At 41.9% G+C, this 22,563-nt stretch overlaps 1 protein-coding gene across 1 annotated transcript in view; it reads right to left on the bottom strand.

Annotated features, from left to right (window-relative positions):
* FZD8 (frizzled class receptor 8) overlaps positions 1–1,931 on the bottom strand; it is a 3,629-nt gene extending 1,698 nt beyond the window's left edge. The window contains exon 1 of the mRNA XM_021389202.1: positions 4–1,931. Within this exon, the coding sequence (XP_021244877.1) occupies positions 4–963 (960 nt within the window). The 5' untranslated portion in view covers positions 964–1,931. The remainder of the gene's footprint in view (positions 1–3) is intronic.

Here is a 22,563-nt window from a genome sequence, read left to right as displayed (position 1 = left end):
CACCTTCTCGTGGCCGGCCACCAGGCGCACCAGGTAGCCCAGCGAGACGAAGAGGTAGCAGGCGGCCAGGAAGATGATGGGCCGCTCGGGGTACTTGAAGCGCTCCATGTCGATGAGGAAGGTGGAGACGGTGGCGAAGGTGGAGAGGAAGCAGAGCACGGACCAGAGGCCGATCCAGAAGGCGGTGAAGGCGCGCTCGTCGGGGCTGAAGTAGGGGTTGTGGCAGGGCAGCGCGCAGTTGGCGATCTGCCCCGTCTTCACGCGGTTGTACAGCGGGTGCCGCTCGCTGGACACCGACACCATGGGCGCGCGGCACTGGCAGCCCGGCTCGCAGGGCGGCGGCGGGCGCGGGGCCTCGGCCGGGGGCGCGGCGGCGGCGGGGGGGGGCGCCCTGGCGGGGCCGCCGGGCCGGGCGCCGCGCAGGGGGGGCTTGGCGGGCGGCGGCGCGGCCGTGGTGAGGTCCGTGCGGTTGTAGTCCATGCAGAGCGTGTCGGGGCTGCCCTGCTCCGGCAGCCGGTCGCAGCGCATCCTATCGGGCCAGGCGAAGCCGTACTGGCGCATGAGCGGCGCGCAGCCCGCCTTGGCCCGCTCGCAGACGCTGCGGCAGGGCGGCAGCGGCTTCTTGTAGTCCTCCAGGCAGATGGGGGTGTACATGCTGCAGAGGAAGAAGCGCAGGTCGCTGGAGCACTGGATCTCCACCAGCGGCCAGAACTGGTGCACCTCCAAGCCGGCCTCGTCCTGCGTGTCGTGGTTGAACTGGTTGGGCATGTAGGTGTAGTTGTAGCCGATGCCCTTGCAGAGCGGCACGGTGATCTCCTGGCACGACAGCTCCTTGGCCGACGACGACGACGAGGACGACGACGAGGCGGCGGCGGCGGCCGAGGCGGCGGCACAGCCGGCGCGCTGCAGCAGGGCCAGGGCGGCGAGCAGCGGGGTGACGGCCAACAGGTAGCTCCACTCCATGCTGGGCGGCGGGCGGCGGCGGCGAGCCCGGCCGCCTCCCCTCCTCCCGTCCCGCTCCGCGGCCCCGGCAGGTGAGGGGGCGGCCCCGCGGGCGCTGTGCCCGGCGGAGGGGGCTCCGCTCAGGGGAGGCCGCTCAGCCGGCCTCGCATGTCTCCGGGCTGCGGGAGGGCTCTTGCGACTGCCGAGAGAAGTTTTCGCTCTCGGCCCCCGCGCGGCGCGGTCAATATGGCCGAGGCGGCCCCGGGACGAGGCGCTGCCCCGCTCCCACCGCCCCGAGCAGGGCAACGGCGGAGACGGACCAGCGGCGGCGGCCGGAGCGACTCGTCCCGCCGCCCGCACGAGCGCCGCGCTCCGCGGACGGCCTCCAGCCGGGCCGGGCCGCTGCTCGCTCCGCTCCGGCCGCGGGCTCACCGGCCGCGATCGCCACCTGAGCCGCGGGCTGAGCGCGGCAGCGCCTCCGCGCAACTTCTCACTTCTCGGCCCCGGCAGCGCCAGTCCGGGTGCCGTGCTCTCATGAATATTTATAGCGAGCGCCGCCGGGCCCCGCCTCCATCGCCCCGGCCGCCAATCGCGCCAGTCTGGGCGGCGAGCGCGGAGCCGACCCCGGCCCTCCTTAAGGTGGAGCGGCCGGTGGGCTCCGGTGCGGCGTGCGCTGCTCGGCCCTTCTGCTGCGGGAACGTTGTGCTTTTTGCGGGGTATCTCCTCTGAGTGGCAAACCGCGGTTCTGCTCCGTGAGGTGGTTCCTGCTCGCTGCGGGCACTTTGCTTCGCGGGAGTTCCCGGAGTAGCCGGGGATCGGCAGCGCGGGGCTCTGAGGCGGCGGCCGCTCTCGGACCTCCGCGCTCTGCACGTGCCCCGGGCCGGGCTCATCGCCCGCGAGTTTCCTGTGCGTGGCTCGGCGGAAGGGCAGCGTGGCTGCTGCCGGGGTGTGAGGGAAAAGTACACAGCAGTGACACGGAGGTGGCGGAGTTTGAAATGCAAGTGCGCTGCCACCTCTTCACTGAAATGCCACAGAGGCGCGTGCCCTGGATCCCCTCCCGCAGAAGTGCCTGCCACGCGGGCGCACCGTCGCGTCCCAGCAGGTGAACCACCGCTGGGAGCCCGCCCCGCGGCTGCCACAGCGCTCCCGCACGGCGCGAGCAGCCCCCGGCTCAGCCGCTCCCCGCCGCTGGGGCTCAGGGGGCTGAGGCGCCGCGCGGGGCCAGCAGTCGCTCCAGTTCCGCCGCGTCCGGGCTGAGGGGGCGGCCCCGAGAGACGAAGCCGTCTCCTTTCCCTCTTCTTCCCCCCCCCCCCCCCCTCCCCTCACTCCGTCGCGTCGCGTCGCTCCCAGCCAGACCACCTTAAGGGCCGGTGCGCGGCGGGGCCGTCCCGGGGGGTTGCCGTCCGCCCAGGCCGGGGCGTTTGTTTGTTAATTGCGGCGCTGTTGCGCTTCGCGCTCGCGTGGAGCTCCCGCTGCGGCCGCAATGACTGCGAGCGCGGGAACGCGCGGCGCTGGGGCCGGAGGCGTGGGGCGGGGTGGAAAGCGCAGCCCGAAGTTCGCTGCCTCTGCTGACAGCATCCTCCACGGCCCCATTCTCCTCCCCATGTAAACGGACGCACAGATCTCCCGGCGAGGAGGAAATGGGCAATAACGAAGCGATAAGCGCGTTCGCTGTGTAATCAATGCGGTAATTTGCAGAACTCTTCTCTTCGCCCCCGGCCCACCTGAGGGGAGCGATTTTGCTCAGTCGTGACACAGAAGTGCTGAGGACGTGGCAGCGCGCCGCTGCGTTTTGCAGTTCCAGGCTATGAAATCAATCGTATACGCATATTTGGTCAGAACTTACCCCAAGGCAGGGCACGGTTCTCTTAGTGCTCATTTAGAGCGGTCAGTTCCCTGCTGTAAGGTGTTAGGAGACCGAACAGCGCCCGGCGAATGGAAAACGTGTCTTCCGCTTGGGACACGGAGAGCCGCGGGCGGGACAGTGTTCTGAGCCGTGCTTCAGTTCAAAATCTCTGCAGAACGGAACGGTGAGCGAGTCTGGTGAGGAGAGCCGGGCGAGCCTGTAAATTACCTCTGTCAGGCTCCTATTGCCTGTTACAAAGTACCTTTTTACGCTGAACTTAAGCTCTGCACTGGAGACAGCAGATGTGAGGTGATGCTTTCCAAGAGCAACACAGATGCTGTGCAATTTCCATCGCAATATTTCAGCAAGGAAGCTCAGGAGACATGCCGAATGCTGCAGTTTAGAATTACACTGTAACTCTCCCAGAAATAAGAGAATACCAAGTTTCTCAATAGTGCACTTGGCTTCAGTTTTGCTGTCGTTCATATATGCTCTTGTTTTCTTACAGTGGGAGAAGAGATGCGGCACGAAGATGCTGAGTGTCTTGAAACTGTTCAGTAACAAAATTGGAACTGTGGAACTTCATAGCAGTTTAATAATGATGACATATCCAAATTTCCTTGCAAGACCGTGACAATTTCTCAAATTGTCTTTCAGATATATAAAACAGCGCAGCCGTGGGGAGGGTGCTCTGCTTTATTTGACTGAAAAGCAGCCTGGATAGCTTACAGCTGAGGAATCACAGCCATTGTGTGTTCCTGCAGTACTGAGTCTTCACTGAAGTCACTGGAAGTGCTGAGATGGAGGAACCAAGGGTCAAGTCTTAAAAGCGGGTTGTGTGTTTTTTCCAGAAAATACAGCAGCTGCCTTTTCTGAAGAACTATGCTTTGCTATAGCCATACAGATTACTTTAGAACACTTTGTAGCGGTTTCCAAACAAATGTCCAGTCATCAAATCATGCAGAAATAGAAAACCAGCTGATGAATGCAAAAATGTTACAGATGCTGCAACTCTTTGCAAACCTGTAGATTTGACAACAAGCAGTTAATGTTTGGGCAAGTCTTTATTGCCACAGATGTTCAGACCACTTTGGTTCCAGCATTTCGGCTTCTTAAGCCTAATTTTTGTCTGCATCTTGCTTGTTTGATTGTATGGATCACATCAAACCAGGTAATGGCAACTACAGAGCTTTTTAGTTTGAAGGGTTGGTAAATTGGCTCATTTTTTTTTACACGAAGGTAAAAGACCACATAAAATGTTTTAAATGGCACTTTATTAAGAAATACAGATCTTTAGTTCATAATGGAAAAAAATGCTTTTTAATTTCCACCTGGTGTTCCCCAGTAAGTTGTGGCGGGTCACTGTCTGTGTTGGATAGGTCAGTGAATGGTGCTTTTATAAAAAAATATTTGAAGGGGACATTTTGCTCAATGGAAATTGTTCAAGTAATCTTGTTAGCATGAAGCCTTTTCTGAAGGCAGACCTGCCCATGCAGGGGATTGGAACTGGATGATCTCTAAGGTTCCTCCCAGCCCCAGCTATTCTATGATTCTATGATTCTAAAGCAACTTTCATGGGTTAAATCCAGAAAGGACTGTCTAGGCTGATCTCCTTCCTATCACAGGCCAGAGAGCATTGTCCAGAGACTGTTTCTGCAAACAGTGGTTACCTACAAGACACAGGATTTTGCATGGGCAGCATGTTGAACGACACCATGAAATGAGAAAGTGGAATTTTGTGAGAGCAGAGTACAGGGCAAGTAGAGGAAAGAGTATCTTTGCAGGTAGGTACAGTAGTGTAAGATGGAGTTGTGGCATCATGCTATGTTCAGTTTTTCCCTAAAATGTACCACCCAAGTGTGAGATAAACTTCTTTTTTCCAGTTCAAACTTTTCTTCCACGTGCTTTGTGTGGTCCTGAACTGGGCAGTGTGATGAACAGTCCAAGTATGGGAAGGAATGCATTGATATGCACTTCTGGAAGCTGGCAAAGCAGAAATTATGAGTAAAAATCCAGCTCTATAAACTTGCAAAAAACAGGAATTGGAGAGTACAAGTATACACATATATTCTATATTTTTATAGGTATTTTTCCTTTCACAGAGGAGTTAAATAACACTGAAACAGCTTCTGAGGCAGCCTATATTTTATTGTGATTCTTGAGAACTCCATGTAGACAAGAAGAATGTTTTGTTTATAACTTTTCAGGGTTGTCAAATATGATTGTGAATGGGCCCACTACTGTGATGGTCATACAGGAGAGAGAGGGAAAAAGAAAATACACTGTGCACTATCTACTGTGTTCACTACTTCTAGGTGCAGTGAGCAGGTGACAGAGGAGGAGGAGAAACTGCTGGAAGATTGCTTTGCTATCCCTTTACCGTAAAGGAGGATGACAAAGTGATTGATCAGTGCTGTGTTCTGAGGATTGCTCCAACAGTGCAGCAGTGAAGCTGCAGGTTGTGGCTGGAGGATTTTCTGCAGAACAGAAGAGTAGACCTTGATTAGACTCCTTCCTGAGGCTGCTTTGGATGTGTTGGCTTAGCGAGAAGCAGCATGAGCCGCAGAATCAGCATAGGAGGTTAGTGGCTGCAGCGGTTTAGCATGAGGACAACATAAGGTCAAGGTGTATCAAAAGGTTTACCTTTATTCCCTCACACCATGTAGTCAGGGATTGGGCTGCAATGTCAGTGTAAACATATAATGCCTCATTTCCCTTTGGTGAAACAACGGAGGAGGAAGGAATGCACGAAAACATTTTGTGAGGATTTTTGTGAGGTTTGTGAGGATTATGAATGAAAATAAATGTTCTGAGGGCAATCTCTTTTTTTTTTTTTGTTTTCCATAATGTTATTTTTCAGTTTTGCCCATTATTTAGCAAGCTTTACTTATATTTTGCCTGTGCTACAGGTTGTAATACCTCATGGTGTGATGTTTCGCACATTATAAGTTATGTGACTTTTAAAGACAAGCTTTTAATTTTCCTGCATTAAACAGTCCATTTTTTTTTCATTTTTACCATACATGAAGAATAATACAAATATCATGCAGTTCAGTATGTACACGTGAGGTACGTGTGGATGTAGTGAGAAATGGTGTCTTTCTCTGATTGCCTAGGTAATCAGTCACTTACTTTCAAGCAACGGCTAGATTATTATTAGTGTGTAAGTGTACTCTTTAACTGAGGTAAGGTTATGTGGATCCAGGCTGGCAAGAAGTTTGGTCTCTGGTGATAGTATGAGAGTATACATACTCAGCATTCACTCTTAAAAGTCAAAGCTTGTCCCAGTGTGAGTACTGAAGGTCTCCAGCATGCCAGTGACATTGGTGGTGATGTGATTCTCTCCTTCGTCAAAATGTTGTTAATGCTCAAACATGCTCAAATGGCACATGCACCATCGTTACTCCCAGCATGGGCTGTGAAGCCCATTTGATGAATCTTAATTTTTGGGAGTTTCAGTTTCAACAATTTGGGTATAAACCCCTGTAAATTTTCTCATAAATATTCATTGCCATCTGGCTTACCTGACTGAGCTGTAGCCACCTGAGGTGAATGGCATACAAATAAGAATTACCATCTTAAGATGGTATGGCATGCATTTATCTGGTTTTCAGTGTCAGAATCTACTGGAGGAATGAAGAAGGGCTCTGTTTTTTTAACTTGATTTCTGTTCACTTCAAGGTATCTATGTTTGGGTTACATGGTAACAGACTGATAACACAAGTTACTCTTATTTCTGAGTACTGAATTTGACAGGTTATATGGAAGAACCACAATGGAGAAGCTGGGGAATGCAGAGTTCTTTCTCATATGCTATAAATCAATTTTGGAATGGCTCAGTTGCTACATTGTGAGCAAGCATGTGACTCCTGCCAAGAAATTTAGCCCAGCCCATGGACTACAGTATACTAGCTGATCCAGCCTGGTGGAAGAAGACTTGAAAATCAGGCTTTGAGCTAAGGATGCCCCATCTGCCAGCAGGTTAGTCTGGGCAATCTGAGTTGCTGCAGAGACAAGATTAGGCAGTGCAGTCCAATTTGACTCACCAGCTTTTGCATTGTATAATTATATGGGGACATTAGCTTATGTGTATGCCCTCCCTCATTCTGTTAATTAAATGAAAAATTAATGGAGACATGCACTTATGAGGAAGAAGTGAACTGAACAAAAGACACTTGGTGTTGGAATGCAGGGATAAAAAATCCAGATGTAATGAAAACCGAAACTTTATGTAGCTGATTTGAAGAGGAACTTGTTTTGTGAAATCCTGGAACAATACAGGATTGTTCAGAAATTCTGACACGACCTTTTGCAACTTACAAGTGTATAATAGCATAACTTAAAGGAATAACATTTCTCATGCATATTTGAAATGGAGATTTTTTAAGTTTCACAGTTTCTAGTCTGCCTTCTGATGGAGGATGCACAACAGTCATTTTTAAAATGCTGAATGATAAAAGTCACACTTAGAAATTCTTGCAGAAATTATTAATTGCCCTGGAGTTAAAATGGAAATAACAAACATATCTCTCATCACTCATTATGAATATTTATTCTTTGTGTTTCACTTACTCTAAACAAAATTTTTATCTCTCGGGTTAGATCCTGAATAATCCTTCACCGTACTAATTTTGCTGGGACAATACATAAGTGGCTGGTGATTCCAAATATGAATAAAGACAGCAGGCTTGGGCTTGTGTTAATTTTGATGAATAAATTGGCCTCAAGAATGACAAGTTGTGTTAGCACTTTTCACTTTATAACATTACACAGCCAAAGATGTTAACTCTGTGCAGTGAATTAGCAATAAGCAGTGCTTGGAACTGCTTGTATGGAACACTCAGGTGCCGTCTCAGAAGAAACTCACTCTTAAAAACCTTTCTCTATTTTTATTTTAGTGGAAGAATGGTGTGATTGAAAAGCAAAGCGTTGAGGGGAATTTCACTGTAATAGCAAAATGTCCTTCCTTTCATTTTACCCATTGAGTTTTTAATATGGATATTTCTTTGCCAGTTCCTTTGAGTTGTCTTGGTTCTTAGTTGGTGCTAATGATGGCAATAATAGTCCAGTGTGTGTGTGTGGTGGGGAAAAAGAAAATAGTACTGTATTGGTAGGAGATTTTTTGCAGTTGTCTTTTGTGGGCTCACAGCTGTGTTACAAAAGATGCAGTCTTGATTGATTTGTTTTATTTCTTTTATATGTTCATTTGTTGTACATTTGGGGCAGGGTCACAGTGGGGGAGTTGTGTAATGTGAAACAACCACAAGGAAGGAGATGGATAACAGGCATTTAAGCCTAACATTCAAGTATAAATTTTGTCCCTTGTGGCATTAGTTGGGTGCTTCTCTGTCTGGTTGGGGTGCTTTCTGCATGAGATGTTGTCAGTTATTCTAATGGATGTTGGGGTCCCAAGAAAAAGAGTGATAACATCCAGAATTGGATAACTCACTCTTTATTGTACTCACCTTGTCAAATTAATTCCTTCTGGTTAAATCACTGAATTGGAGACCCTTGAAAGGGACTGATAAGCGGAATATTTTATTTTCTTGCTACTTTGCCAATTCTGGTATTTATTTATTTTTTTTTTTTTGTATTACAGATTTATTATCTAGTAAGCATGGACATTTTTGGAAGCTTTCTTTATTCTTTACTGATCTGAGCTGTTAGGCTGGTTAGTCTTTTGTAACTTTGGACTCGTACACTAAGTTATCCCACCTAAGAGGGCAGTGAGGCACTGGCACGGGTTGCGCAGAGAAGCTGTGGAAGCCCCATCCCTGGAGGCATTCAAATACAGTTGGGCGGGGCCCTGGGCAGTCTGATCTGGATGACTTAGTGAGGGAATCCTGCTGGCAGCAGGAGGGTTGAAACTAGATGATCTTTTAGGTCCTTTCCAAGGTAAGCCATTATATGAACCTATGAATCTATGTTTCTACGACTTGCACACTAAGTTATCCCATCCAAGGAAGCCTTACTGTTTTTATTTGGTTTTATCTACTTAGCCTTTGAACAATCCCACTAACCTGTTATGGAATACCTGAAACATTGTACCTCTGTTTAAAGCGTTTCTGATTCTTGTATTGACAAATCCAGATGTTAGTCTGGAATCTGCAGGTTAACAAATAAGACCTTACTTGACCTACGAAACTCCTGCATGAACATCTGATAAAAAATAAAAAGCTTTTTTGAATGTTTGTCTTTATTTTCCACGAAAAATATGACATGCTCTGACAGAATTCAGAGGACTAGAAAACTTTGTCTGAGAACCAAAACTTCTTGATTTGAAAAATGTTACTGTTCTTCTCGTTTAACATTATAATCTGGTAGCCTGGTGGTCTTATTCTGGAAGGTTGAGGGTGCCTACCATCTGTGACACTGCACCATGATCTTTGCTCTTTGAAGGAAGTAGGGAATCCTTCAAAGTGACCGGTTATTGGAGTTGACTTTTAAATGGTGAGTCCAGTTGATAGAGGAGATCTGCTACATAGAGCAGGTAAGACAGAGATTAATACAGTTTTCAGTCAAAATATTTTGGTTCTAAGTATGGCTTTTTGGAAAAGTATATTTGCAGAAGCACATACTTCAGGCATGCAAAAAAAAAAAAAAAAAAATCCAACCCAAAAGTGTTTAGCTGAAAGCCCCATTTCCCATCAAAAATAGATACAGTGGAAAATTTTCTAACAGCCCTATATTTAACTTCCTTGGATCAAAATTCACTTGTTGGACTGAGGGAAGCTGATGGATGTTTTTTGCTGCTTTTGTTAAGGTGTCTGTTTTTTCACTCATGACATCTGCCTGATTTTCCAGCTATATTCAACCTTGTTGCAGTTCTTGCTAATGCAGCATTTTTCGGTGTTTAGAATGCTAGTTCCCACTGGACTCAGCTGCCTGGTGATATTTGCAAACTCAAAGTTTCAAGGGGTGTGTTAATCTTGCTAGTTTTGTTTTGGTGGGCTTCTAATAAGCAAACGTGAATAGCTATATCCATTGAATAGTGAATAGCCACAAAACACAGCATCACTGCAGTATGGTTCTCAGTTCTGCGCCCAAGGTGGATTTACTTTGGGATGTTGTGGATGCGAGCAGAATATGTGGATTTGAGGGAGAATGGGCTAAGTGCTTGAAAGGTAAGACCCACTGGGAGAAGCTGAATGGATGTCATATCAGGCTGAGGAATTCCCATGAGTGAAAGGCAGTTGAAGGCTGGGGGTTATTTGGAGAAAATATTCTATTTTATTTCTGTGATTATACTCTATGCTCTTGGCTCTGACTTGTGGCCACTTTTGGAACCAGAGTAATGAGCTAAACAGACCTTTGATCTGAATTGGTGTAGCCATCCTTGTGTAAGGAGAAGTACACTTATGAATCACTAAATCTGGCCCTTGGTAACCTGGAATGCAGCAAAATTTATCAGAAATGAAACTTATTGTCCAGAAAAGGTGTAAGCCAGTCACAAATAATGCAAACATCAGGTTATTGAATTTCATGTGAATAGATTGTGATTTTGGGTATCTCAAGCTTTGTGCTGAATTTTTTTTTTTGCTTTTGCAGCTTCCATTTCATTCATTTCCTCTTGTAGCAGTAAGAATTTACTATAACTGTGCCTTAAATTGTGCCCTAAACTGTGACCCTTTCTGGGAGTTCTTCCAGAGGCAGTGGATAGAATGTTGGTGTAAGATTTCTGCAGTACTTGAAATAGATTATCTAGTTTTACTCCTGTGTACTTTGGTTTACTTGACAGTTATATTGACCAAAATAAATTTTATATCTTTTCCTTATAAGGTATACAAATTTTCCTTCAAATTTCTGTCAGCAGAATTTGATTATAGTACATTTTCAGGAGATGGCTAGTAATTTCCCTTTAGAAGTCTTATAAGTAAGTAATCTTAAGAAGAGATAATAGCCAGGCAAAGTTTGAAAGGAAGAAATGGTTTGAGTAATGGTTAGAAAGAAATTTGTCATTCTGCTACCAAAACTGTGGTGAGAGAGAGGATGGAGATAAGGTAGCACATTAGTGAAGGAGTAAGCTCCTATGGTACCATGTTCCATTTGTTTATGTGTGGAATCCAAATACTGTTTGAATTATAGTGCTATGTGGTTGATTATCTTTACCTGAAGTAATTGTTTTTTAAGGAAGAAATGAGAGTACATTAGAATTCATGCATTACAAGAATAATGAAAAAAGAAATCCTGTGTTTTCCTAAAAATGCAACAAATATACATACATTTATTTAAAAGTGACTTAGAAATCTGTGAAGTGAAAGAAGAGATTGTAATCCAGTCTCTAAATGTATGTCAAGAATAGTGAGAATAGTGCAAACTCTCTTACATCAGTAGTATGTCTTAAGCTGAATCTTAATTGTAGTGTCAAGAAGTGAGACACATGTAGAGTTGCCAAATTTGTCCACTCTTTTGAAACTGGAATTATTGTGGGAAGTAATTGGGTGTGAAACAACTGTGTTAACAAGTAGTTGGATGGAGACCATTAAATTTATTTCATTTAAGTAGTAGGTAATAACTACTGAAACTTCAAGGAAAAGACTACATCCCTCAAAAATTTCTCATGCAAAATAGTCTATACTAATGTCAGTAATCATGGCTATTTCAAAGAGTCTGTGTGCTTGAGAAAAGGTTTGTAAACCTGGGTCTTTAAGTGAGAAAGTGGATGAGGAAACATTTTATAGTGGCAGTTAACTTTTAGGGATGTGGGGCAAAAGATGGACATTAAACATCAATATTTCTTCAGTGTTCAATACTGCCAGAGCTGTCTTACAGATAACTCTTTGTTGGCAGAAAAATTGTGGAAGAGACAATGAAGGAAAATGGGATGGTAAAATGCATGTGGAACCTCATGCCAAAACTAAGAGAGTTAAGTAATGCATCTTCTGAAGACTTAGGAAATGATGAAGGCGAATTGAAAAGGCCTGTCTGTGCTTAAAAAAACACTGCCAATATATGTGTCAATCTCTTGTCTGTTAAATACAGCTGTTTGTGCTGTCTCACTAGTGGTTTTGAAACGCTCGGTATTTTTCCAAGCACCACTGGTTGGACTGGGATGTTAGAAATACCTTATACTTTTTTGGGTAATAAAGTTGAAAAGAATCATTTTCACTTTTAAATATGCTGCTTTGTTCTCTGTAAAACAAAATAAATTAAACATACTTAAATTTGTAATTAACTAATGTAGAGTTCATCAAAACTATCTTCCCTGTTATGTAGCATGCAGATTAGCGTAGACTGTGTTACAGAATAATGTGATTATAATTACTTCCTTAAGAGAGTACAAAAGCAGGATCTATGTTTTAACTGACATTTATTGACACATGGCATCAGTTGGGAGCCCCATCAAGCTTCCCATTCTTTTCTGTTTACCACCTCCTGCTTTTATTTACAGTCAGCATATCTGTTAATTAGCTTCAGGTAGAGCCAGTTCTTCTAAGATCTCTTGTCTTCCTGGTGATGGCCCCTGAGGTGACCATGTACACACAGTCTGTGAGTAAATTCATCTTTAATTTATTAATTTTAGTGCCTGATTCTGAAATGTTTATCTGCTGGCTTGGTTTCCTACCCAGCAGTTCGTATTTGGACAGTTGTAGGTTTTGACTCACGTTGCCTTCAGTGTCATAAACACATCTCAGTGAGCTCTCAGCATCTTGTAGTTACCTCACTGGAAGTCATATTTTCTTGACATTTTCTGGTCTGTTATGACTGGACCAGAATGCCTATGGTATGTTGGTGGCTTCTAGGTAAGCGCTCTATGTAACTGAAATTATTTTCCTAGTTTTCTTCGCACTTTGTAGAATAAAAATATCTGAATGTTTGCAAACAGTGTCTTATGAAGCAATGCAAATCCTGGCACAGTTGTATACCAATTTCTAATTTTTGTGGAAAGGTTGATCTGGGTAAAGTAACCTAGTTTTACAGGAATTAGAAAGACTAATTCCTTTGAATTAAATTCCTAAGACTTCCAGGTGTCCAGGTTGCTGTTAAAACAGAGACAAAAGTCAAAAAAAGAGATGAGTACTTGTTACTGATGGCTAATAGGTTAGCGATGATGATGCTTTGTGACAAAGAATCAATGAAAAAGTATCAGTGAAAGTTTTTTGCCATCTTTAATTGTAAGAAACCCATGCTGACCAGTCTGTTAAAGTTTCATGGGGAAAAGGTGGGTGATGTCTTCAAACCATATTAACTATTTCTGTGTGTTTTGTGGTTGGACAGGGAGATAAAAGTTGCTGGAAATGTTTTCTATAATTCAGTGGCACTTCATCAGTATAATAAAGTGCCATTAGGCCATCTTTGTTAAGGAGAAGGTCCTTTACTTCTCATATGCTCTCATCTTTCAAATCTCATTAAGGCAGCGCTGGCAGTTTTTGCACAGATTTCCTTTCACATACAGCGTCCGTAAGTGTGGAGGTTACAAATTTAATATCATTTCTCTCTGTTTTTTTTTTTTTTTCATTGTCCAAGTTCATTGATTTGCAACTTTTATTTTTTTCTTCATGTTGAAAGACAGATATGCAAATTTTCTAAACAGTGTGCATGGTTAAATTTAGCTATAAATTCTAGTCAGGGATTTCTGCTTTGTTTATTGTCCAAGTCAATATGTCTATGGAGAAAACCTCCCGCTGTGCAAGAATACATAGTCAGCTACTTGGAGAAGTAGAAAGTTTAATTAAGAGAGTGTATTCTGGAGAAAGAAAAAGTAAAGCGAGCTCTGATTTTTGTTGTTGTTTATTTTTTTGTTATTATCATTTCAATTAACAGAAGTACAATATAGATAGCTTATCTTGACATTAACTTGTGTAAGACAAACCGTTTCATTTTTCTTTAATCCCTTCGTCTATGTTACTGAAGAAGTCAGAGAAACAGTAGAGTTCATGAGTAAATAGTACATTTCTTAAACTTGCAGGGGAGGTTGTGAGGTAAATGAAATAAAATCCAAGTCTGAAGGAAAAAAAAGGTGTAAACATATATTGCTGAGAATGTCTTCATTAAAATACAATAAACATTATATACATACTAGTATCAGGTTGCACAGAAGACATAAATTTGCACTGTTGCTTCCTCATAGTGATTTTTGTGTATGTTATGGAATTAAAGTATCTTTAAGTTTCTGAGTAAATTACTGAGAGGAAATAAACTATATACGGATATATTCTCATGCTTAGGACAGAAAGTTCTTCAAGATTATAGTTGCTAGAACATTTCTAATTTCCTTGCTTTTCATGTGTTGTTTACGTAGAATAAATTCTATTTAGTTATGTATATATATATTAAAAAAGAACTATGCGAAGAAGGTGTCTCCTTTGCCTAACTGAAGTAATGTAATTATGTAATGCTGTAACAATCTCCTTGGGTTTCATTGCATATTTCTCCTTTGTAAGTTCATTTGACTAATATAAATAATATGCTTATGATACTTCTACAATGGACAATCATTATGAGATTTATTCTAAGCCAATACAATTTTTAAAAATTGTCTTATGACTAGTAGTTACGTGGGATGACTTTCATCTGTGTGCAGGCATATATTTTTTTTTCTTTAATCTGTGTAGGATTGATCCATGACCTGAGCTTGTGGGTTCTACAGTAGTACAAATAAAACACGATAACTGTGTGTGAAGAAAGGCTGGCAGCTGTACAGAGGAAATAAGAAAGGATTCTTATTTCTGAACGTTTAGGTAGGTTCAGGGTAAACTATTACCTGTAACTTCCCTTTCCCCATACTTTGCATTTCTGCAGTGCAGCTTGTCTTCTAATGCTAATACTTATTCTCATTAAATGGTCCTATGTGTAGGACATTGAATGTATGTATGGCAGAGTGACAATTTTTATTTGAAGTCACTGATGCATCAGGAGTTTTTTCATCATATTCTTCTAGTTGCTTAATAGAGATGGGCACCACAGAGGCATATACACTGATGCTTTATCACAGTGATCCTCGAGTCTGGATCCCATGAGATGTTCAGGTGACTAATTTCCTGCAGATCTGAATGGGAGTTTAAATTCCTAAGTAGGATTTAGGAGCCCAAATATCTTTCCTGCTCTTGGACTTCTCTAAGAATGAGGCTTACTTCTCCAATATAGCCCCTTAATTCTCCACACATCCCTGCCTTCTTCCGTGCATGTTCCTCATTTACTATTTACTGTTAATTGACTATTTGGATGCTTAATTATGCTACTCTTATGGGATATGCTTCTTTCTAGTCTTATTCTGTATTTCTTTGGACTGTCCTTTCAGCTCTTTCCAATGTTACACTTTTGTACCTAACAAAGGCACTAGCACACTTAACTTTTACTGCCTAGCTTATCTTTCTCATTGGGATTTATGAAGTATAAGATTTCATATTAACAGAGCTATGTAACTTGTAAAGATACCATAAAAAGAATCAGTTAGGCTCCAAACTGGCAGAGTTTTTTGACTATTTTGTCCACTCAATCCAATCTATTTTTTGATCAATGTACACCCAATATGGAAGTTGCTTACCAGTAAAATTGTACTTGACTGACAGTAAGGGTGGAGCTGGAGTACATGCCACAAGTAATTAAATACTGAAAAACATAATACTTCTGTCACTGAAATGACTACCGGTTGCTCTTCTGAAGCTAGTAATAGTAATTCAGGGCATAAATCAGTCTTCCTTTGGCTGTGCATGAACTGACTACACCAATTTCTAGTTCATTCCCTATATCATCTGAAACTGAAGTACCTTATGCTTTCTTCCCATTCTAGGCTTATAATTCCTGTAATACATTTTTTTTTCTAAAAATGTAGCAAAAGTGGAAAGGAATGAAAACAGATATAAATAAGGATGGCAGTGTAACAGAATGCTGCTTTAAAATCTACCAGCTTTCAATTGCAGTGTATCTTTTTTTATGTGATCATGAAGCAAATTTTCCTCCTCTGGCACTCTGACTGCCCGTCCTTGTGCTTTGGTTGTGTGCAGGAACACAGCAGTCTTGGGCAAGAAGAATTCCCTGCCTGTCTCGTTAGTTGGATGTGACTGGGAAAAAACAAATAACTTACCTATGCTGACTTCTCCTGCTGCCCAAGTGATGAGCTAGATAAGCATCAGTAGGTGCTGCAGTGGGAATGGTGAGGAAAAGAAGAAGCTTCCAGGCCTCACAAGAGTGAGGGAAGGGTGAATGAGCAAGGTGGTAGGGTTCTGATTCTGTCAGTGCAATTATTTTTTTTTAACCCACTCCTTTTTAAAAAATGAGTAAAGTTATACCAGGGAAGGGAGTCTTGTTGTCTTGTTTGTGTAGCTTATGGACTTTGACACTGAAAGCCTGAGTAAATAGTGCTGAGTGTACACAGACAATGATCCACACAGAAAAGAGGAAATTGCCCTGGCAGGAACTGGTGTCTAACATTATAGGATTTTTGGATGGTGCAACTAAAGGAATGGAAGAATGAGTGCCGGCAGGGCAAAGAATGTGGAAAGAACAGGAGGGGTCATGTGCTTTTTGCTGTGGTTGCCTCTCAGCAAAAATGTTTCCCTCTACAGTTGTTTGGAAGAATAAAGCTGATTTATGAAGGTAAATTGGTTTCTGGAGTAATAGCAGTGTTTTTCTCTGTTAGTGCCACAGCTTTATCTCTGAGTAGTTTTAGTGGATTGTCAAGGATGCTGAAATGGTTAAAAAAAAATTACGAATAGGATACAGATTGCAGTAGTGATTTAGGTTAGTAAATCTCATAGGCTGCTGGTGAAGCTTGTCTCCTCTCTGTGTAGTCACAAAAGGAACGTTTATTAAAGAAGTAAATATGTCTGTTTCTTGTAGCTCACAGATTTATGCTGGTTGCTATCTCCAATACTAAGTACATACAGACTAATCAATGGCCCTGAGTTTTGCATTTGCAGGTAGTTAGTAATAATTTATTTTGTTCATGCTGATTCTCATCACAGAGCATTATCTCTTGTTCTGAGGGGCACCCCAGGTAGACCCTTGCACTACACCTCTGTGAGGGGTGCTTTCAAAGGGCCTTATCTCTTGCTATATCAGTACAAGACTTAAACATATTCCATAAATTATCTCATGGGTTCAGGGGGCAACAGAATGGGAGATGAAAAGAAAAGTAATATGGTAAACTAGGTTAGGAACAGGTACAATCCTGGTGAGCCTTGGGGGATGCTCTGTAATGCTGCCTGCATTGTTATGGTTTCTTCTAATCTGTTTAGCTGTGGGATTGTTGCTGGGTGCCATTTGGTAGTTCTAGGAATGTAATTATGGACCTTGTATTTAAAAGCTATCTAGATTCTCTTAAACCACTATTGTTAACTCTCTACCTAATGGTGTTGATAAAAATGAAAGCATTCGTACCTAGTGATCTTGTTTCATGATCAGATGCATCTGTGAACTCAGTCTACAAAATCTCTTCTTGGAATTATCTGAATCTTTCTGAATGCCAAGTGCAACCGGCTGAAATGTCTAAAGATGAATAGATTTAAAATAATTTTTGGCCTAATCTTAGCATCAAAGCACCTTTTTACATAGAAGTGTTAGTGCTTTCCATTTGCTGCTTTTTGTGGCTTCAGTGTGGCCACACTGTAATAACTGGTGTAAATAAACAGTTTTTAGATGGAAATGCTGAATAAAACTGACTTGTCAACTGATACGGTATTTTTACCTACTCTACATGTGTTTGTACATTATCATATTGGTATCTTGTTAATCAATGCTGGTGGAAAACATGATCATGAGGTTTGACCTCCTTAGAAAATAGGGCTTTTCTGGGTCATGAAAGGTGACATATCCAGCTCATGACTAGCGTAGAACTCTTTTCTCTGTCAGAACTGAAGTACTAACACCTGGTTTGCACTTAAAACTATTGTCAGGAAGGTCTGTCAGGGATGGATATGAATTTTTGCTGACATTACTCTGCCAGAAAAACTCACAGCACAGAAGCTGTGTAAGAAGTTATTTTACCTGTACATTTTACTTCTCTTCATGGATAAGTTGCTTGGAAAGAGTGCTCTTAATATAATTTCAATATTAACCTTTCTAGTGTAAATCAGCTGTAGGCCTCAACCAGCAGGGACTCATATGCAAGTTTATCACTACACACATAGATTATATGTCATAGCCTGTGCCTGCGTCACTCTGAAGAATGACCTCTAGAGCAATTATAAGAATAGTACGTGATCTCTATCTCCTGTTCATTTTCTGTCTGCAGGGTTGTCTTACAGCTGCAAGTTACATGAGTAATGCTTGGCAATGCATGAAATGAACGTTCACATTTAGCTCCTGTACTCTTCGTGATTCTAGTCTTAAAGATAGTTTTGCAACAGTGCTTAGGAGACAGTATGGGCATAGCCATTGGATTAACTGAACTACTTGCAGGAAGAAAGTAGACTCGATACAGGAAGGAGGGGCAGGAAGTGAAGTTTGTGATGTGCAGCACTCAAACTGAAGAATGAGAAGTACAAAAGTGAGAAGCTTCCTTGGTTGAATCCATTCCAGAAGAAAAAATAAGCTCTTGGAAACCCTTGATAGATGAAGATTGTCATTTGCTGATCCTACGTGCAGCACCATAAATCACAGGTAGTTCTAAGGAAGCTGGTAATGGAATAGGACAGTAGAAATTGTGTAAGTGAACTTGGTTTATGTCTTGAAACCTTCCCAGTACCTGCATGCCTCTTTATTTTTCATCAACATGTTCTAACTTAGTTGGAAGTGATGATCAAAAGTGGGCTTTTAGTGCCAGTCCAACTCCCTTTTCTGCTATGTAGAGAGAGACCCAAACTGGAACCTACATCTAGCCTCAAGTGCATGCATATTTGCTGTTTATTCAAGTTATTTCATAACATCAGAAATGAAGGTTGGACTAGATACCAGAAGACATTATTTGCACTAGCAGAAATAATTTTGCATCATACTCTGTGGGAATATGAACTTGTTCTATTTTTGAGTCTGGGAGAGGAATAGCTTGAATGAGCTCAGTAATGTTTTGTTTGAGACAAAGCTTTCCTTTTTCCTCAAAGGATTTTTTTAAGAGATGCTGGAGGCCCATTTCAAATAATGCTACCAGAACCAAAGCTGCATATGTAAGCTCTGCAGTTCTGCAAAGAAGTTGAATCAGCTAAGGTTAATAGAAATTGTTATTTTCACTTCGGGTCCTAGAGACTTACCTTGGAAATGCATAAATTTGTAGGCTTGCAGTCTCTGTCTTAGGTGAATCTAGTCTGGAGGGTGGCAAGTGGAGATATAACTATGGTATTGGATGCAATCATAATCATAAAAGAGATATTTTGAGATACAGCAATTGCAAAATAATCCCTGCTGTTACCAGTCCAGCCACAGGGGCCATTTAACAAAAGATCCCCCAGTTAATGATTGCTGTTCTATGGCAGGGATATAGGACATATTATACAATGAACACAGAGGTCTCTGATCCATATTCGTGCCTTGTTTCCTACTTGGGATTTAGCACCATGTGGTGGGAACAGTCTGCTTCATACAGGAAAGCATTCTGCTGTGATATCAGTGAGCGATAGCATCAGAAGAACATCCATTTTCCATGAATTTGAACTGTTACTGCAGTTAGGTGCAATTATTGAGAATCCCTGTAGAGTCATACAAAAAATGTTGTCGCTGTCCAAAGATGTTGATTCTGGAATGTAGCAGTGCCAGTCTATGACATTCTTAGTCTGGGGTCTCAGTGACTGCTATAAATTGTACCCTGGAAAATGGTTGCTGGGATTATGAAGTATAGTGCTGCAATTCACGCTCTATTTTAAGTACCAGTGGATTTGTCAAACTGTACATATAAATTAAGTTAAATTTATATGGTGAAAATATATTGAAGATGAACCAGTGGAAGAATACAACTTCATGACAAAGAATATTGACTTTGTATATTAACTTCATTAACTTAATGCTGTCTCTTGTGTATTGGAAAATTGTTCAAGTGAGAATAATAGCTTTTGAACTACTTACAAGCTAATAGGTAGAGATTGTAGTCACTAAGACTTTGAATAGCTGTGGCTGTTGATTACACAGATTAAATGTGAGTGCAGTTTTCAATATAGCTGATTTTCCAAAACCTCAGTGTTTTCTGTCTTTTCTTTTGACTTTCATGGCTAATGACACTGACTTCTAATACATTTTAAATTCCAGCAATGGGAAATTAAATCCCTCTTTCTTCATCCCATAATAGAGATATGAGTGTAGAAGCATGCCACATGCTTATTTAAAATTGTTCAAAATTGAAGCTATATTAGTCATATATAAGATTGCAGTAATGGTAATTCCCATACAGCAGGGCTTGCACTGTTTAAACAGCTGATTGGGTTGAGATGTTTGTATTATTCATACACTAATTTTTCATGCACTTCATTCCTTATGGTTTTTCTCCTCATATCTGAACTGTCTCTGCATCTCTTTGCATCCACCACTGTGATTTCTCAGTGAATACTGGTTCCCAAGTTCTTTTTCTTTTCTCTCCTTTTTTTTTTTTTCCTCCAGGGCCTAATTATGAAACAGCTTCAAATAAATACAATTTTTTAACAAAAAACATTCTGCTTCCTGTGAACAATGGGCTGAATTTTTCTCTTTATTCTTGGGGAGTTCTTATTCAGTTGGAGTGCTTTGCAGTTGGCTAGTCCTGAGATTTCTGGGAGCTGTAATTGTGTCTCATTAATTCTTACAGTAATGTAGGGTAACTATAAGGAGCATGCAATTAGTGGTCTGGTCAATGAATAGAGCAGTTAATCAGCAGACAAAGGATGGGGCTCAGGACCTATTAGGCTGAAAGGAAGTGTTACTATTGTCACAGGCAGTAGGAATGCATGCAGACATGCCGTGAAGTTGAACTGTTTAAGGGAACCGAGTATGTCTTTTTGCTAAACCAGTTTTCCTACCCATTCCACTGCTTGAGATATTCATTTAAGGTTGCTTTTTGCAAGTCGGAGACCATATCTGATGTTTCAATAGGCTAAACAGGTTGCTTAGTATAGTCTCTCACCTTAACAGTGGCAGCCCAAGGGTTTATCAAAATAAAAGTGGTCAAAGAGATGTAAGACATCCTTAGCTGCTCCTCCACCGTCAGAAAAATGGCCACTGAATGGAAGAAACCGATAAAGTTTAGATCAGCCATTGTGTTCATTGTCACTCAGTCATACTCTGCATATTTGTCTTCATAATGAACCTTGTTTGTTCTGAATGGCTGTGCTTTCAGTGCATGTAAATGTATGCAAATAGTTTAAAAATGGTAGCTCTTATGGTAACAAATGACCTTTCCTGTTTTTAAGAAGCCCCACACCTACAGTTTAAAATGCAAAAATTACTTCAACTCTAGACAGTTTTTTTTTCTTAGCTCCAGATCAGAAATTCCAATTGTTTCTTCCTTTGAAAAAGTACGAACTTTGTGAATCCTGTGAAATGTTATGACATATGATTATAAAGGAAAAAGCTTTATCAATAAAACACTGCCCTTGAGTAACTCTTATTTCTAGTAGGCGTTGCTTCAAATAGAAAGTAATTTCTTCCCTTAGTAAAACAGACATTTGGCATAAAAAAGCATTAATTAAAGTAAGGGTTTTTTGCGGGGAGAGAAAAAAAAAAAGAGAATTGAACTTTAATTATTAACTGTATCCAGAGCCTAGTGTTTTTCTCAAAACTAAAAGTAATTTTTACTGTCTTCTTTGTATTAGCAGGCCTGTGGATTTATCTCTTCTGATGGTGTTCACATCAGCAATAAGTAACGTTGGAAGAATAAAGTATTTCAGGCTTTATATTAAGGATTCAATTATTCTATATAATTAGCCCTGATTTGTTAAATATTTGAAACATTTTCTACACTTAGGTATGGAATAGCATAGCAGAGTGATCAGAACCACAAATGACTTGTACCTTTACTCAGAAAATGCTTCTTATCAAATAATAAGGAAGATTAAGCCTAAGTCTCTCTTTCTTCTGTTTGGATTTTATTGCCACAAGAAATATCAGTTTTGTACACAATATCTCATGTATTTCTATTTCCTTGAAATACAAAGAGGCAATGGATTCTGGTATAAATTAAGCAGATTTAATGAAATACATGAATGGTAACTTATGCCTTGAATATAAAATAATGGAGTGAAGCATAAGACATTTTGCTGATGCCATCATTGTCACCCTTCTGGTTTTTCATTCTTCTGTGTCTTTTTTTATCTCCTAATGAAACAGTTAGGGGCCGTGGAGTCTTGGGAGTAAGAGTTTTTGTATGCCACATACAGCAAATCTTTCTGAGATTGCATTTTCCTATACTGTATCATCTTTTAAGGAAGCAGGACAGAGTTACCCTGCAAAATGCGGAAATGGTACTTCTGCACTCAGAAACTGGCTCTTCCCTCATATACATTACATGTTTTCCACCAGATTTCTCATCTGGTGTCTGACAGCATCAGAAAAGATGCCTCTCAGTATCACTGGTAAGCACTGTAGGCTATTGATGTGGAAGGTGTCCTGAATAATTCTGAAGTCAGTGAAATATTATTTGGGGAGGTAATGCATTAATTGTGGTCTTGCATAAAAGCATGATGTTACAGCTGGAAAGCATGCTATGATAGAAATGATAAACACTCCTTAATATATAAAGACAGATTGAAGATGTTTAACCTTCTTACAAATGAACAGAATATCCATCTCTGCATCTCTCTTTACATACACATAAGTTTCCACCAAGCAGTAAAAAGTGGTGTTGCTGTCAGATGGCAGATTACACTAATCTAACAACTCTTGCTGCTTTAAGGACTCCTCTTTTTCAGTGTAGTTGCACAAGTCTTGTTTCTGCA

The sequence above is a fragment of the Numida meleagris genome, chromosome 2, assembly GCF_002078875.1.
Source record: "Numida meleagris isolate 19003 breed g44 Domestic line chromosome 2, NumMel1.0, whole genome shotgun sequence".
Taxonomy (NCBI): Eukaryota; Metazoa; Chordata; class Aves; order Galliformes; family Numididae; genus Numida; species Numida meleagris.
The sequence above is the reverse complement of the archived record's forward strand: the minus strand, read 5'-3'. Positions and strand labels throughout refer to the sequence as shown.